This window comes from Nicotiana tomentosiformis, chromosome 6, assembly GCF_000390325.3.
Source record: "Nicotiana tomentosiformis chromosome 6, ASM39032v3, whole genome shotgun sequence".
NCBI lineage: Eukaryota > Viridiplantae > Streptophyta > Magnoliopsida > Solanales > Solanaceae > Nicotiana > Nicotiana tomentosiformis.
The window spans coordinates 142,561,705-142,578,447 of NC_090817.1; the positions used below are offsets into that span (position 1 = coordinate 142,561,705).

The 16,743-nt window shown below is 33.8% G+C and overlaps 1 protein-coding gene across 2 annotated transcripts; it reads left to right on the plus strand.

Annotated features, from left to right (window-relative positions):
- The first annotated feature begins 322 nt into the window (after positions 1 to 322).
- Positions 323 to 6,327, plus strand: LOC104116911 (protein AE7-like). 2 transcript variants are annotated; one of them, XM_009627873.4, is made up of 6 exons: positions 323 to 462; positions 914 to 1,078; positions 3,014 to 3,119; positions 3,212 to 3,311; positions 5,445 to 5,490; positions 5,907 to 6,327. In XM_009627873.4, exons 2-6 carry the CDS (start codon positions 958 to 960, stop codon positions 6,005 to 6,007), a joined length of 474 nt encoding a protein of 157 aa, XP_009626168.1. In that variant the 5' UTR covers positions 323 to 462; positions 914 to 957; the 3' UTR covers positions 6,008 to 6,327. The 2 variants fall into 2 exon arrangements, with proteins under 2 accessions (XP_009626168.1, XP_009626167.1); XM_009627872.4 differs by having other exon boundaries at positions 324 to 462; positions 930 to 1,078.
- The last annotated feature ends 10,416 nt before the right edge of the window (positions 6,328 to 16,743 follow it).

A 16,743-nucleotide genomic window follows, 5' to 3' on the forward strand; every position in this document is an offset into this window, starting at 1 on the left:
GATGACGGTTATGATTGATGTTGATGGTGGTTGAGTATGGTGATGGTGGATGGCATGGTGATAGTTGATAATAGTAGGCGGTGGCGACAGTTAATAATGAATATGGATGATCGTATCTTAATGAAATTGAGTCTGTGTTATAGATCAGACATGTTCAGATCTGTTCAGACCCATTAAGTAATTGCCACGTTAAAACAACAAACACACTTAATAATTATTAAGGTACGAATAATTAAGAAACATACTTTAAAAATAAACCATTTAATGTCGGATATCTTGTACCGACCAACGAGGCCTAAAACTAATTAACAACTAAAAATCCAATGAAGAACAGTTTTAGGTCCCAAGATTTAGGAGTTGTTCTTCCCCGCCAACATCCGCTTCTTCCACCATCTGCCTTCGTAGCTCGCTCTCCTTCTTTCCCCTTGTCAAATACACGTATTCAGATTGGAAATCGAACTCGTAAGTTGAATCTACTAAAAACACATACTTTTTGTTTTTCTCTTATTGAATTTGTGATTTTTAACTTGACTTATTATGATTCTTTCTGGGGAAAATTCCGACGATTCTTGAGAAAATTTTAAGATTTTTGTATGTTTTTCCACATGGGTGTAGACGAGTAAATGTCTTATTCTAGTTAATTTATCATTCTGTTTGGGACAGACTAAAAAGGAATAATATCACATAAATTGCGACGGGGGAGCAATTTGTTAGTATTTTTTTTGGGTGTTTGATGAGGATTTTTCGCAGAGATTTCTATCGTTTCTTTGATGCAAGGAGAGGTTTAAAATGAAGCAGCTGTTTTAGCTAATGACTCAGAAAGACAAATTTGAAGTTTATTAAATTTATTTATTTATTATTGCAAAGAAATTTCTTTAACTCAGGAACTGGTTTTGTGTGTTGATCTATGTAGACATCTTTGCTTCCAGGTTAATCTTATAAAGGTCGGGCGTGAAAATGGTTTCTGAATTGATAAATGCCAACCCCATTGTGTATGAAAAGAAGGAGCGTCGAGCTAGGAGTGGTCAAAGTGTGGATGAATATGCAGCTGAAACTATCGACCAGCTCGAAATTTTTGATATCCTTCTGAATGATTTCATTTTATCATCATTCAGCCAATGTTGGCTGAAATCCGTTAGTGTTCTTAGTCTGTTAAGTTAGACTTGAATTAATCTTTCTATGATAAGGGAATATCTATGAGGCTAAAACTCATCCACTTCAGAATCTGTGAGAGTCTTGTGCTCAATCATTCAGTTCTGAAATGGAGCAGTACTAGCATGCTAAGTCGCTGAGTAGCGTTAAAATATTACACTGCAGAATACCTAGAGGAGGTTTTTGAATTGGCAAACTAGAGTTAATTTCTTTGTAGTTGTTTTTGATATTTATTGATGTGCCCTGTAGTTCAATGTGAAAGATGAAGTAAAAAAGAACTTCTGCTTCTTTTCTTTATAGTTGTTTTTGATATATATTTCTGTTCTATGTAGTTCAATGCGAAAGATGAAGTGAGAAAAAACTTTTGCACCTTAGTGCACGAAATATTGTTGTAAGCTTTTTCTTTTCTGGTATAGTAAGATCATTTTTTATATTCTGTTACTTATTATTTTGGCGAAAGCCTAAATAATGAAGTTGGAGTGAAGTAGGCATATTAAGTACCATGCTCTCGATTTTGAAGGCCCAACGGTGCACCACGTCCTTTACTGTACCCGAAATCACCATTGCATTCCAAACCAATTTAGGACTACCGACCACAAACGCGAGCCACCAGACAGTGCAGCAGTAGATAGTCTATGTCTTCACCCAAGAATCTTCACTTAAGCACAAACTAACATAGGTGATCCTCCTCTTCTTCAGGATCTTTCGCTGTCAGTATCACTCCCCTCGTTGTCAACCACTCAAAGAAACACACCTTTCTGGGCTCCCTAGGGACCCCAAATAGAAAGGCGTGGGAATATTGACACTTAACTATGAACAAGCAGTCCCTACTCTCTCCCTGTCTCCATAGATACGATGTAGACACTTTCTGTCTGCACAGAAGGTCAACCAGGTTTTGAGATTCTCCCATCTCCCAATCCTAGAGGTTCCTCCTAATTTCAAATTCCCAATGGACTTCCCCTTCATGTATCATATGAATCTTTTGGATTGTAAGGTCTCTCTGGCGCGAGGCTCTATAAATGTTTGGAAAGGCAATCCTCATCTCACTTTCTCCACGCCACACGTGCAGTGTACCCCCAAATACTAATCCTGCTTTACAGAAATAGAGATGTAGGAGGATCGGAGTGCATGTGAGTCACTATGCTCCATTTTTTGTAGAAACATGACAATAGCTATCTTTAGTTTGAATTTTCTGGATGCCTTTCATTAAAGAAGTTGACATATGATTTTCATGTCTTTATTTGCTTTTTGAATTTGTTTTTTTTTTGGGGGGGGAGGCTGCGTATATCCTACCCTCCCCATACTCCACTTGTGGGATTACGCTGGTTTTTTTTTTTTTTTTTTGGGAGGGGGGGGGGGGCATTATTTGCACCTTCAACATTTGTTTTTACATTTTTGGGATTTTGGCCAAGACAAATTGAAGTGCGTTGCTATTCCTGTGAAATGGTTATATTAGGATCACATGTCATGAAATTTTTTAGGGTCGTGCTGCCCCCAGTTCTGATTTGAGGTGACACTGTTCAATCAGGGATAAATTATCTTTGTATACTTCCTATTCGATTAAAATATGGGTCAGTGTGACCAATTGCTTACACGTGATTGCAGTCTTCAGTTTACTCTTCTTGATGAACTTTTACATAGTTTCATATTTCCTTTTGCTTCACAAATGCTAGTGTCATTCACCAAGTAACATGAGGACAATACATTTGACTATGTGTTTCGATAGGATTCCTTCTAAATTTTTTTCTCCCTCTTTGGGTCATCATTGTATCGTTTAGAAGGGAACTAAGCAAGTATGAAGTTTGATTAGTTGGGGCAACTTCATATCTATGAAAAGCTAATCATTCCTTAACATTCTTACACTATCTTAGAGATATAAAAGATCCAGAGCATCCCTATTCTCTGGAAGAGCTGAAAGTTATAACAGAAGATGCCATTGAGGTAGATGACGAGCGAAGCTATGTAAGGTGAGAAATGAATCTGTTTCATATGTTTCTGTTCTGATTCCTTGTAAGTACCATTTTCATGTTGTCTAAGAAGAGGGAGTTCTTGGATTCAGGGTCACATTCACGCCAACTGTTGAACATTGCAGCATGGCAACCATTATTGGATTATGCTTGCGTGTGAAACTTATGCGATCTTTGCCTTCACGTTATAAGGTATGCTTTATCACCTTTCTATTTCGGTTCAAGGTTCCTATGTGTGTTACACATCTTTCCCTGTAGAAATAATATTACAGTAGATAGAATATTATGCTATATGCTATTATGATGCTATAGAAGTCAACAATTCCCAAAACCACAGATTACTGGAAAAGACGTTCATACTTGTAGAGCTGGACCAAGCATTAATGTAACGTGTGGCTGTCTGTGTGTGGTTTCTTAGAAATGTTAATGACTTCAACCTCAAAGTTTCTTCCTTGGACTCAGGAAGTGGATGAAGACATGAGGTTTGATTCACAAGCCATCCCTAGGAGAGAAAGTTTCAAGTACCTTGGATCTGTTATACAAAGGAACGGGGAGATTGACGAGGATGTCACACACCGTATTGGGGTGGGATGGATGAAATGGAGGCTCGCTTCCGGTGTTCTGTGTTATAAGAATGTGCCACCAAAACTTAAAGGTAAGTTTTATAGAGTGGTGGTCATACCGACTATGCTGTATGGGCAGAGTGTTGGTTAGTCAAGAACTCTCATGTCCAGAAGATGAAAGTGGTTGAGATAGGATGTAGAGGTGGATGTGCGGGCATACCAGGTTAGATAAAATTAGAAATGAAGTTATCGGGGACAAGGTGGGTATGACCCCTGTGGAGGACACGATGCGGGAGGCGAGTTCGGGCATGTGAAGAGGAGAGGCATTGATACTCCGGTGAGGAGGTGTGAGAGGTTGGCATCGGAGGGCGAACGAAAAGGTAGAAACGGGCCGAAGAAGTATCGGGAAGAGGTGATTAGACAAAATATAGTGTTGCTTCAGCTTACTGAGGACATGACCATGGATAGGAAGAGGTGGAGATTGAGAATAAAGGGTAAGGGTTAGGTAGCCGAGTGTTGTCCTTGTTTGTAACAGTAGCTTTGATACACCACTTGGTGTTTTTCGTGTTTTTTCATATCCCTAGACTTCTGTTATTACTTGTTGTTGTCTTTTGTTTTGATTTTCTGATTGCATTACCCATTGCTAGTTTTGTATTTTCGCTTCGGTTGTCAGATCGATTTGCTTGTTATTGTCCCCTAAGTTGCTCGGGCTCGGGTGCGGGTATCCGATACGGAGACGGATCCGAGTATATGATTTGGCAAAATCTAAATTTTAAGATTCGGGGGTGCGGATCCTGATATGGATACGAGTGCGGGGATTCGGTTAATAAAATTCAAAATAATAAAAAATAGAGCTATAAAAATATTGTAAATTTTGAGAGATATTCTGTGAAAAACTTACATGAATATTGTAGAATTCAATCTTTCATTCTCCAAAAATATAAGACAAAAATACTACAATATTGAAGGTATGCCATTTCCATAACTTAAATCTGTTTTATTTTTTATTTTGAAAAATCAAAATCTCAATTTTTCTCCCAAATTTATCGATGGACTCCGGTCAAAGTGTCCGAAGTCAGTTGACCGAATTCGGGACGTATCCCGCTCCCGTCCCTGTCTCGTATCGGGACGGGGACGACACCAAAATCGAAGAGTCCGCGCAACTTAGATTGCCCCTCCCCTTTTCCCTTCCTGAGCCGAGGGTCTATCGGAAACAGCCTCTCTGCCTTCTTAAAGGCAGGGGTAAGGTCTGCATACACTCTACCTTCCCCAGACCCCACTTGTGTGATTACACTGGATGTTGTTTTTGTTGTTGTTAACTACTTATGGCATGTTCGTGCATAATGTGGATAACCTGTATCAGATCTGTAATCAGTCTCTAAATGTTATTTCAACTTTTTAGTTGCATTTTCAAAACTACAAGAATTAAACAAAGATGCAAAGTCTTCTATAGGAATTTTTTTGTTGGAATATTATACAAATATTTTAACATTGAAATTTTTAGTTGAAGTGGAACCTTGGAGCAACGGTAAAGTTGTTTTCATGTGACCTATAGGTCACGGGTTCGAGCTGTGGAATCAGCCATTGATGCTTGCGTCAGGCTAGACTGCCTACATCACACCTCCTCGGGGTGCGGTCCTTCCGCGAACTTGAAGTTTTTAGTTGATTGCTAGCTGTGACTTTAAATTCTTGGAAATGTCAATCAATTTGCAAGTTTTAAGTTTGCTTGTTTTTTAATAACATATTTTTGTTATCTTCCCAGGTAGATATTAGAGTAGCACCTGGCACTCACGCTACAGAAGCTGCAGGTATCTGTCGTAACCATTACCCTTTGATCACTAACAAATCTTTATAACTCTCTGTTTGTCACTCTGCTGGACTTCTTTTGAACCCAACCAGGCCTGTATTTGTCACTTCCCATTTGCTTTGACAAAAGGGCATCTTCCTTTTGCGAGCGAACTGTATATTATGTCTTTTTAACATACCACACGGGCATAGAGCTGGTTATGGGTTTTCTTCTACCATGGTCCATGTATAGTGTTCGCCCTTTAGGTAAATGTAAGTTAAAGTTATAACATACCCAAAAGAAAAGAGAAGGGAAAAAGAAAAGCATACAAGCTTCTTGTATTTTTTTAGCATCAAACATTTGGAGATGAGAGTTTTTTAAGAGCAGTCTCCGATTGCTTTATGTCCAGCAACTGATCATTTATTTTTCTGCCTGCAGTAAATAAGCAGTTGAACGATAAAGAACGGGTAGCTGCAGCATTGGAAAATCCTAACCTTGTCGATATGGTAGACGAATGCCTTGCTCCATCTCTTGAATGAGGAAGTTTACTAAGTCTTTGTTCAGTATATGGAGATACAACCCGAACAGCTTTCATCAAAAAGTCCTTCAATGTTATATTTTTGTGGTTGTTTTTGAACAGTTTTTCATTGGTTATATTTTCATTATATTAATGAGGTTGTGTTTAGTGAAAGTGTGAAATCACAATGTAGTTGGTTGGTCTGAAATAGGTTGTATTTTTATGAAGAGATCTATGCGATATTTATATCATCATATTCACATGGTATTTTCAATATTTTTAGCCTGTAAGAGCACTTGGTGGATATACAAGCCTTGGATTTTCATGAAAACAGAATTTTCAAATATGGTGTTTACTCGTCGGACATCCTATCACTTCTTAGTATGGCGTTGAATAGCTTCGCGACTCGTTCTACTTCAACCTCTCCAAGACACTTTCAACCATTTATAGGGATACTATTTGAACCACAAACTTTTCTAGTATTTATATTTTTCATGGCATCCTTTATCTCTGTCGGCCTAATAGCTTGTTTGGCCAAGCTTCTTCAAGTTCAAAAGCACTTTTTTTTTTCTAAGTGTTTTTTTTTCAAATTTGAAGTGTTTGGCCAAGCTTTGAGGAGAAAAAAAAAGTGCTTCTGAGGAGAAGCAGAAGCAGTTTTGGAGAAACAGAAAAAAATAGCTTCTTCCCAGAAATACTTTTGAGAAAAATACACTTAGAAGCACTTTTTAAAAGTTTGGCCAAACATTAATTGATGCTTAGAAGTACTTTTTATATTAATTAGCCAAACACAAACTGTTTCTCACCAAAAGTAAATTTGAAAAAACGCTTCTCAGCTGATTTTTCTCGCTTGCCAAACGGGCTATAATTCTACTAGAGTAGCTAAGGTTTCTATTGTACACGTGTGGAATTCCCAAATGTTTCTCTTGGTCCGAGTTAAATAACTTATCAAAATAGCCTCTCCATTTCTCCTCAGACCTCATTTTCTTTTGTCAATAGTTGTTGAGACTTGGTTAAAATCCTTACCCATCTTCTCTCCCAGTCGTGTTTAGGGATGGCAATGGAGCGGTGGGGATGGGGTGCGGGGCGAGACGGGTTTGAACCTATGCGGGGTGAGGCGCGTTTGGGCCTGTGCGGGTGCGGGGCGGGGGGTTGAATTTTTTTTAAAAAATAATTGCGGGTGCGGAACGGGTGTGAGTTCAAATAGTGACACAAACTAAGAAAGACATGAATCTATTCTACACAAATTCTATTATTGTATTGGTGAAAAATCCTATTGCTGGCTATTTTAAAATTCAACCCCTCCCCTCGAACATACCTCACCCCCACCCCCTAGAAGAAACAAAAAGCAAAAGATTAAATGGCAAGTATGCTTTGACAATGGAACAAGGAAACACCAACAATTTTCTTCTAAAAAAAGCTCTTTTGATTTGTTTTGTATTTGTAATTCATCTACATTAATTATTTTCTGTTTCTTTTTTTCATTTTTGGTTAAAGTCCTAATAGCTCAAAAGCATACTCTTAAAGACACGATTGAAGCAACTGAAATGCATCGTCTTAAATGAAGCCAGATTTGAAATCCCAAAAGAAACATTCCATTTGATATATTCCAAAGAAAAAGGAAAATGAATTAGTTTAATGAAAGTAAATATAATTAACTAACTTAAACAGAAGCAGAAAATTCAAAGTTTAAATTAAAAATAATAATCTTTAGTGGAGTGGGGCGGGTGGATGCAGGTGAACATGCTATGCGGGGTGGGACGGGGCGGGTTGAAATTTTGTGGGTTAAAATAGAACCCGCCTCGCACCCGCCCCGCACCCGCCCCATTGCCATCCCTTAGTTCGTGTCCCTAACTTTTGGTTCAAGTTAGGGGTGTTCGTCGGTCGGTACGGTACGGTATTTAGACATTTCGGTTCGGTATTTTCGGTATTCGGTTTCTTAAAATGCTATACTAATACCGTACCTAATTAAATTCGGTATGTTTCGGTTTTTTTCCTTTCGGTTTCGATTTATTCGGTTCGGTAACTTCGGTTTATTTGGTTTGAATACTAACCAGTGCATAGAGTCATAAATTATAATATTCTTAATTAAAGTGTTCAAAAGTACAAAACTAAAAACGTTTGTTGACAAAAATTTTGTCCAAAACCAGCAAATATTAACCAGAGAGAGAAAACTGTACATAAGAAATAAATTTGATCATTAGAAATGTCTTGTTACTTGCTTAGAGTTAATTGATGTACTTAGAGAATAAAAGAAAGTAAAATTTTAAATTTTTTATATTTATGTTATAATTAATAATATGTGTATTGTGTAATATAATATATATTTCGGTACGATTTCGGCATTTCGGTATTTCATTTTAAAATACTACCATACCTAATACCAATTTTTTTTAAAACTTAAACCAAATAACATACCAAATACTAAAATATCGAATACCAAATACTAAAATTTTCGATTTCGGTACGTTAATTCGGTATTTACCAAATTATGCACGGCCCCAGTTCAAGCCATCCAGAGCTTCCCTTCAGCCTTTATTAGTAGCCTTCTTAGCGCTTTTGTATTCTTCAAAGGCTTCTCCGTATTTTGAAAATTTTGAAAAAATGAGATGGAAAATCTTCAAAAGAAAATAAAATAAAGTTGATAAAATTTTCAAAAAATATCTCAAACAATCAATAAAAACTCGAAAACTAAGCTTTCAAAGTCAACCTTAAAACTCCAAACAAATGCCACAAATATTTTAGCGGTCCTCCAGAAAAATAACAATCAAAGTTCAGTTTATTAGGTTTGTTGTAGTTCCTACTTGGAAGTTGTATCAGGTAACAAATTAGCCTAAAAACAGGAGGAAAACATTGGTAGTTCAAATCCTGATGACCTATTGGAAACAAACAAATTTGTCGCCCTTTCGTTTTATTTTGAATATGTTTTGTTCTACTTTTTGAGTGTCTGTATTTGGTTCTGGAAAATGTTTTTAAGATTACCGTCAGAAAATATATGTTGTATTTTGATTTTTTTGTTTAGTATAAAAAATAAAGCAAAATAAAACTTATTTAGATAAGAAAATAAATCAATTGTGCGAGAAAACAAAATATTTTATTTTCGGAAACAGTCTCTCTGCCCTTTCCGGGTAGGGATAAAACTGCGTACATCCTACCCTCCCCAAACTCTACTTGTGTGATTACACTGAGTTATTGTTGTTGTCAAAAAAAGCAAGCATTTGGCTAACTATATATCGTGGGTAGGGATATACATAGGTCGGGTTGGTTCGAATTTTCTAATTACCAAACCAAACCAATTGTATCAGGTTATTAAATCTAAATACCAAACCAAACCAACAAAAGTCGGATTTTTTAATTTCGGATTTTTGGGATTTTCGGGTTTTTTCACTTTTTTTTCATAATTCTTCATAGCACAAAACGTAAAATTTGTGCTCCAAATATTTCTTTAATCCTAGTAAGACAGAATTATATAAGGTATTTTTCAATAAAATAACATGAATATGAGATGAGTCATGACATTGTACTAAAATATTCAACAATAAAGATAATAAAATCGCATAAAATAAATATTATTAATAAGCCATAATGAAAACAAACATAATTTAAAATTACGACTAATAAGTACTATTATTTACATGACTAACCACTAAAAGAAAAATAAGTTATACATTTTATCTAAACCATGAAAAAACTAAAAAATAGATATTCAACACTATTTTCATTCATAGTACAATTGAATTGAATGTTTTTATTAGCATTAGTATTGATTTGATTTTAGTTTAGGATTTATTTGAGTTACTAACATTTATGGATTATAAAACTTATTGGAGCATCCAAAAATTATAAATTCAAGCTTGAAATAATATGTTAAAAGATAAAACTATGAAAAAGCTTAAGAAATATTTATAAATTACACGACAATAAATATTTTTATGTTTTAAATATATTTAAAACTTCTATACATATAATTTTGGGTTGGGTTGGGTTGACTTTTTTTAGTTAAAATCAAACCAAATTAAATATGGTCGGGTTTTTTTCAACACCAAACCAAATCATAATTGAATTTTTTTTCTCGTTTTGACTCGGATTATCGGGTTGACCCGGTTTATCAATTTTATTTGTACACCTAGGTATAAGTTAATGGTGGAAATTATTGTTGACAAAAGATAGTATATTCTCTGAAAAATAATTTGTGGGATTTCGTAATTTAAAGGTCCCACAATATTAGAAGAAGCATAAAATAAAGCTGCAGCAACAATGGTTTCTGGACCAAGTTCGAGGAATAGGTTTATTTATTGTGAATTTGCGATATGCATTTTATTTATTGGTTGGGTTTCATTGCAAACAGTTATGACGGTAGAATTCCTCCCTTCTTAATTAGAAGTTTGAGCTTTGAAAATAAAAGAAATTATAAGAACATTTCTTTCTTTAATAAATTTTATGCGGACAAATCCAAATAATCGGGGCCCTAATATGGACATCAAAATACAACAACAATAAATCTAGTATAATTTCACCAATGAATCTGAGAAGGATATTATATATATAGTTTTACCCTTACCTTACGAAATTAAAAAAAAAATACATGATATCGAAATATAAATAAGAAAAAGTTGGGTCCTCTTTATTCTTTTTTATTTATTTATGTGATAACCCAATTGGTGGCTTTTACATCATCTTTCTGTTGTGCCATGCCTATTCCTCATATGCACTGTCTATCTTTTGGACCAATTTGTATTTGACACATAGATTGATGTGCAACCTAAGTCAATCAATGAGATTCATCTACCAAATATACACGTTATTCACGACTACAAATCTTTTGGAGATATTTTGGGTTTCTCTTCAACTTCAAGTACGGGGACTTGGACTAAAGAATACTCGTCAAAAGAGCCACTACATGTGATAGTCATTTTTATCATTAAAAAATAGCCACTATTTATTTTACGAGCTCATGCGTATAAATTTCCAGCATATTATGTTGGCACTCCAGAACATTATAAAATACATGTAAATATTTTATTCAGATTTTATTTTTACCTGAAAAAATGACTAAATTTTGATTACTTTTGAAACTAGGGCTAACTTTCAATTATCATTTATAAATATAACTATTTTTGAATTTCTTCCGGAGTACTCCGTAGTTATTAAGACCAGTCAAAAACAGAGACAACCGTCAAAACCAGTCCCGTTTAGGGGACATGCAGTGTGATTTTTTTTTTGGTCAAATGAATATATTTGAAAAAACATATTTCTTCCATAATGAATTGCTCAAGATCGAGCGCGAAAAGCATATAAAGCTAGCATCCGTTTCACCATATCATCTCACTCGATTCCAAAAAAAAAAAAAATGCTATTTTTGATTATCCGAAGTCGTCCCCGACCGAGACGTAGATGGCTTGGTCTTACTAAGACAAGTGAAGTCGGGGCTCCCTTTGTTCGGTGTCCGGGGAAGAGAAACGTGATTTTAAATTAGAGAATGGTTGAAAAATTAAATAATACTAAAATTAAACAAAGTGGTTGGTGAAATGATTAATTTTATTTCCTTTTTTTTGTTTCCATCATAATGGTCCTACAGCGTGAGATGGTTCAGATTTTTGTCCAAACTGAACTTCAAAACGGGAGACAAAAGTAGAAAGATGAGACTTGTTATTGTGAAACTTTGTGATTAATACTAAAATGCAAATGGTTAATTCTAAGTACCAATACTAAAAGTACCAAAGTTGTTATGGAAAAATCGTCATCATTAGATTTTAATTATTCAAACAAACAAACGTCCCATCCTAAAATAACTTATGGTCCTTTGATTTGTTTAAAGTAGAATGTTTTTCTATAAAAACATATTCTTGTGTTTTGATTGTTACGTGCGGATATTGTGTCAAATAAATTTATTCAATATGTGACACAATTTCAAATTTGTTTTTACGTATTTAACATAATAAAAAATGAAAAGTCACTTAATACTTTCTCGCGGTATATCATTAATGTTTTAACTAGTAGAGTATTAATTATGTAAGACGTTTAATATAATATAAAGGATAATTTGTACTAATACTTTTATCATTAAGATTATTAGATTCTTTTTTCAATTGGGGTATAAAAGACAAATAATATGAAACAAAAAAATACATAACAAGCACATGAATAAATCATACATCAATTCTTTTTCACCAAAGTCATTACATTGTGATTTACATTCTGACAATTTGACAATTAAGTGTCTTCTTGAGATATAAACATAACTAATCGACTGTAATGCATTATACATGACCAAAACATAACCAATTGACTATAATGCATTATACATGACACATACTACAATTTAGCTGACTAAGCTGAATATCATAAACTTCAAAATATTTTGCTTAGTGGAATTGTTACAGGAAATAAAAAACAATAAAAAGAAACACATTGATGTTGTATGTACAGTCACCCCTTCATTAGACTTCCAATAAGTTTATAATCTAAAGAGCAAAATGAGTTTTTTCTTCCTTTAAAAAAAGGGATCGCACATATGAGCTTTTTTGGACGAAGTCTTGAACTAGAGGTAAAGTTGTATGTGACTTATAAATCACATGTTTGAGTCGTAAAAGTAGTTACAAATGCTCGCATTATGATAGACTATTTATATCATATCCTTTGGAGCGCATTCCTTCCTCGAATTCTACATAAATGCGAGATGCTTTGTGCACTAGGCTGCCCTATTTTATCGTACATGCTAGCTTTTCAATGTTCTGATATACCATAAAACAAATATTTCATTCCTTTCAATGTATGTGACAAAATTTAACTCGAAACGAAATTTAAGAAATAAAAAAAAGGACGGTTATAAATAGAATAATATTTTTAAGGTGAATGTTTATATTTTAGAGAGATCTTAGGGTTTGTTACTTGGTGGCTAAATCATTTTTCCCCTATAAATAGAGGGGTTCTATAATCTATACCATTGTAATTCATCCCAATCAATAAAATTTCTCTCTTTCTACTTTTCTCTGCAATACTCCTTCTTCTTTTATTGTTTTATAACACGTTATCAACATGAGACTCCAACCAACTGAGTAGAGGCTTTGGGATACGTGCATGGTACTCAATTAATATACAATATTGAGCATAATGATTGTCAATTGTTCCATGAACTTCCCTCATGAATAAATTCTGGATTTAAGGTTAGTATTTTACCTTATTTTTCTCTTTTAAATTCTTGACATTCTATAATTTAATTTTAAATACAAGTAAAAACAATAAATTTTGAATATAACTCTAATGGAGTTTGTAAGAAATTATAACCTCCCGAAGTGGTAAAATTTTTATGTCTTGCCATGATCAAATTCATGTATGATTGTGAGCACAAGAAGTGGAAACTCGTCCCATTGAATTTGCTTCATTCTCATTCCCTTAAGAAAATGTGATAGCAATACATGATAAGTCTAAAAGAAGACAAAATTATTACCGTAAATGTATCAATGGATGTGGACGTGGCAATAGATAAAATTATAATCGTCATAGTTGTGATAATGAGAACAATAAGGATTCTCAAAATAATCCTTCACTCTGTGAAAGTGATGTTTGTCATAGATTTGACATGGTATTTGTAAAGTACATATAAATGATTATGGTCCATTCATGATGTGAATGTGATAACATGTGATTTATGAATACATATTCATTCTTGGAAGAATATGAACGAGCTAGTAATAGTGAATATACTACACTCATTTATAGAAGGAGGTTTGAGATGAAATTAAAAAATAATTTTATTATTATGGCATGAATGGTCACTGATCACTTGCCTATTGTGAATATGCCAAAATATTATGGCAATGTGATTATTACATGACAAAAGTAACAGAAGCAACATATTTTGCCTATAATGATTTTGGTCATGGCCATAATGGTATAACTTTCTCTTTGAAAGATATATTTATCATATGGATGTTGATGAACATGTTATAGTACAAAATTAATTGAGAGCTTTGGAAGAGCCAATTATATTATTTCGGAGAAATAAATTGATTATCAATAGTGTATTGTGTTATAGTAAGTATCAAAGAAACTTATTTAGTTTTTAAAGTTTTCGCGAAAGTGGTTGGTTATGTTGAGACTATAAATAAAAGAAAGATTTAATATCTTCTATTACTAGAACTTGTAGCGGGGTAATATGTATGTGAAAAATTACCCGCTTTATTCTCCCATTTGTACTACACAAATAAAAGAATAACACAGTAAAGTAGAAGTTTATTGATATAAAAATCCATATCATAATAAACTTGGAGTTTTATTGGTAATTGCACACGTCATGGAGTAAACCTGAAATTTATCAATATTGATAATTTATCCGGCTGATATAATTGATTTAGCCATGTTAATTTAAGTATGATGTGCACAAATAAAAGAGAATTCATATAGGTAAATAATAAAGAAGTAGAAAGTTCTTTACGAATTCTCTTACATTGCTTGTTCTCGTTAATTAATAGACCAACTAAAATTGGGATTGAATCCCGTGAAAACTAAAAATATCAAAGGTGAATATGGACCAATTCACATGTCATATATACCACATAAGATGTATATGTGAGATAGTTATATGTGTGATTATTATTAACCCGCAACCTGATGTTTGCGAGGTAAATTGCTCAATAGAGCATAATTTTCAGATTTTCTATTCAAGACAGTTTATCTTGATAAGTTGATTTATATCATATTTGGTTTAGCAAAATTATTTATTGAGTGCCTCCACTTAATATCTAAACTGTTGCTTATGAGAATAAATTATCTATATAAGTTGATATACGTTATATACGAAAATATATTACATTCTTTCCTCATAAGTAGTTCAGGGTCATGAACCAAATAATTCCATCTTATTATTATAGATGTGCGGTGTATATTTTGATTAACAACGTAACGCACAAAGGTGGATTTTTAAAGTTGTGGAAGCAAGTTAGTTTTCTAATATGAGGGGGAGACATGATAAATGATTGAGAAAAAATTGCGTGGAATGAATTATCATTTGTATATCTAGATCCTCGAATAAGATAATATGAACTTGAAGTTCATAAAAAGATAATTCATTTGCAAAGCGTGCCAAACGTATTTGCTGTTCCAAAGAAAGTAACTATACTCTCACTGCAAATTTTTCTATTGAAATAAGTCCTAGAAGGACAAAATCTTTGGTAAACTTAAAGCGTATAGACAAATCGGTTTCAAATAAAATTCTTGATAAAAAAGATGAGCAAATGAACAAAATGATCATAACAATGAGGCAAGTGATCTAGAAGATCACATGACATAACACTTCATAAAATCTCGGGAGAGGTTGAGGTACATGAAAATATGAATGAAGTGATCTCTATGTTATGTCTTTATGAAAAAAAAGAGGTTAGAACCGATATAAAATGTTCGCCGACTACATCTATGATAGCGCCAAGTATAGATGAGGATCTTAAGTCTGTCGAATACAAACAAAAAATATTGGCCAAATGGAAGTGACACAATTCGAATATAATTGTTTTCATACGAAGGACATATAGTTCAAACACTTGAAAGTATAAAGTCAACCGAGTGTGCAATCACTTTTATCTATCTTATATGTCTAGCATGACATGAAAACTTGATATGCATCTAAACTCTATTATATGGCTTATATGACAATCTCTGAAAGATTTAAATCGCTTAAAGCATATATAATTGTTGGTCATGAAGTACCACATCCTAAGTACAATTTGTGCACATATGTATCTTGCTATAACTATAAGCATGATAATGTGATAGCGAGAATTTTTACCTTTATAGAGATATTGAAAAGATCATTCCACGACATTATATAAAGACATTACATATTTACCAAGAATGATGATTTCAAGGTGTAACGTATTCATTCAAATCAATATGGCTGATTTGTTTATCAAATATCTACCAACGATCTTTTAAAGATAGTGCACAAGATTGGAATGCGAAAGCTCAAAGACGTGAATTGATTGCCTAATCAGGGGGAGTTAACACGCGTTGTACTCTTTTTTCCTTACAAGGAATTTTGTCTCAATGGATTTTCCTTGCAAGGTTTTTAACGAGGCAACAAAAAAGCATATTGTTAGATATGTGTACTCTTTTTCCTTCACAAAAATATTTTTTCCTCTTGGTTTTATTTTAGTTAAGCTTTTAACGAGGCACATTATTTGTTGAATAGACAATCAAGGGGAAGTGTTATAAATAGAATTGTATTTAAGGTGAATGTTTATATTTTAAAGAGATCTTAGAGTTTGTTAATTGGTGGCGAAGTCATTTTTTCCCTATAAATAGAGAGGTTCTATACCATTGTAATTTATTGCAATCAATAAAATTTCTCTCAATATTTTTATGGACTAATTCGACAAGAGTGAGTTGATCTAGTGGTGAGCACCCTCCACTTTCAACCAAGAGGTTGTGAGTTCGAGTCACCCCAAGAGTAAGGTGGGGAGTTTTTGGAGAGAGGGAGCCGAGGGTCTATAAGAAACAAACTCTCTATCCCAGGGTAGGAGTAAGGTCTGCGTACCCACTAGTAGGATTATACTGGGTTGTTGTTGTTGTTACTTTTTATGAAATACTCCTCTTCTTTTATTGTTTTATAATTTATAATAAGGAGTAATTTTCGGAATATTTGGTTCTTGATATATCATGAGATATATGTAGCTGTAAAAAAGGAAGTTCTCTCAACAACAATGATTGAATACCAGAGCATCTTTCATTAATAAATTCATACCAACAACCAAAAGACTTCAAATT

What these genes read in the sequence shown, in the direction of transcription:
- LOC104116911 (XM_009627873.4), top strand. Translation starts at nt 958, where the DNA reads ATGGTTTCTGAATTGATAAATGCCAACCCCATTGTGTATGAAAAGAAG. An exon ending in GACGAGCGAAGCTATGTAAG is followed by an intron (nt 3,120 to 3,211) that starts GTGAGAAATGAA and finishes TCTTGGATTCAG; the next exon opens with GGTCACATTCACGCCAACTG. An exon ending in CTTTGCCTTCACGTTATAAG is followed by an intron (nt 3,312 to 5,444) that starts GTATGCTTTATC and finishes TTATCTTCCCAG; the next exon opens with GTAGATATTAGAGTAGCACC.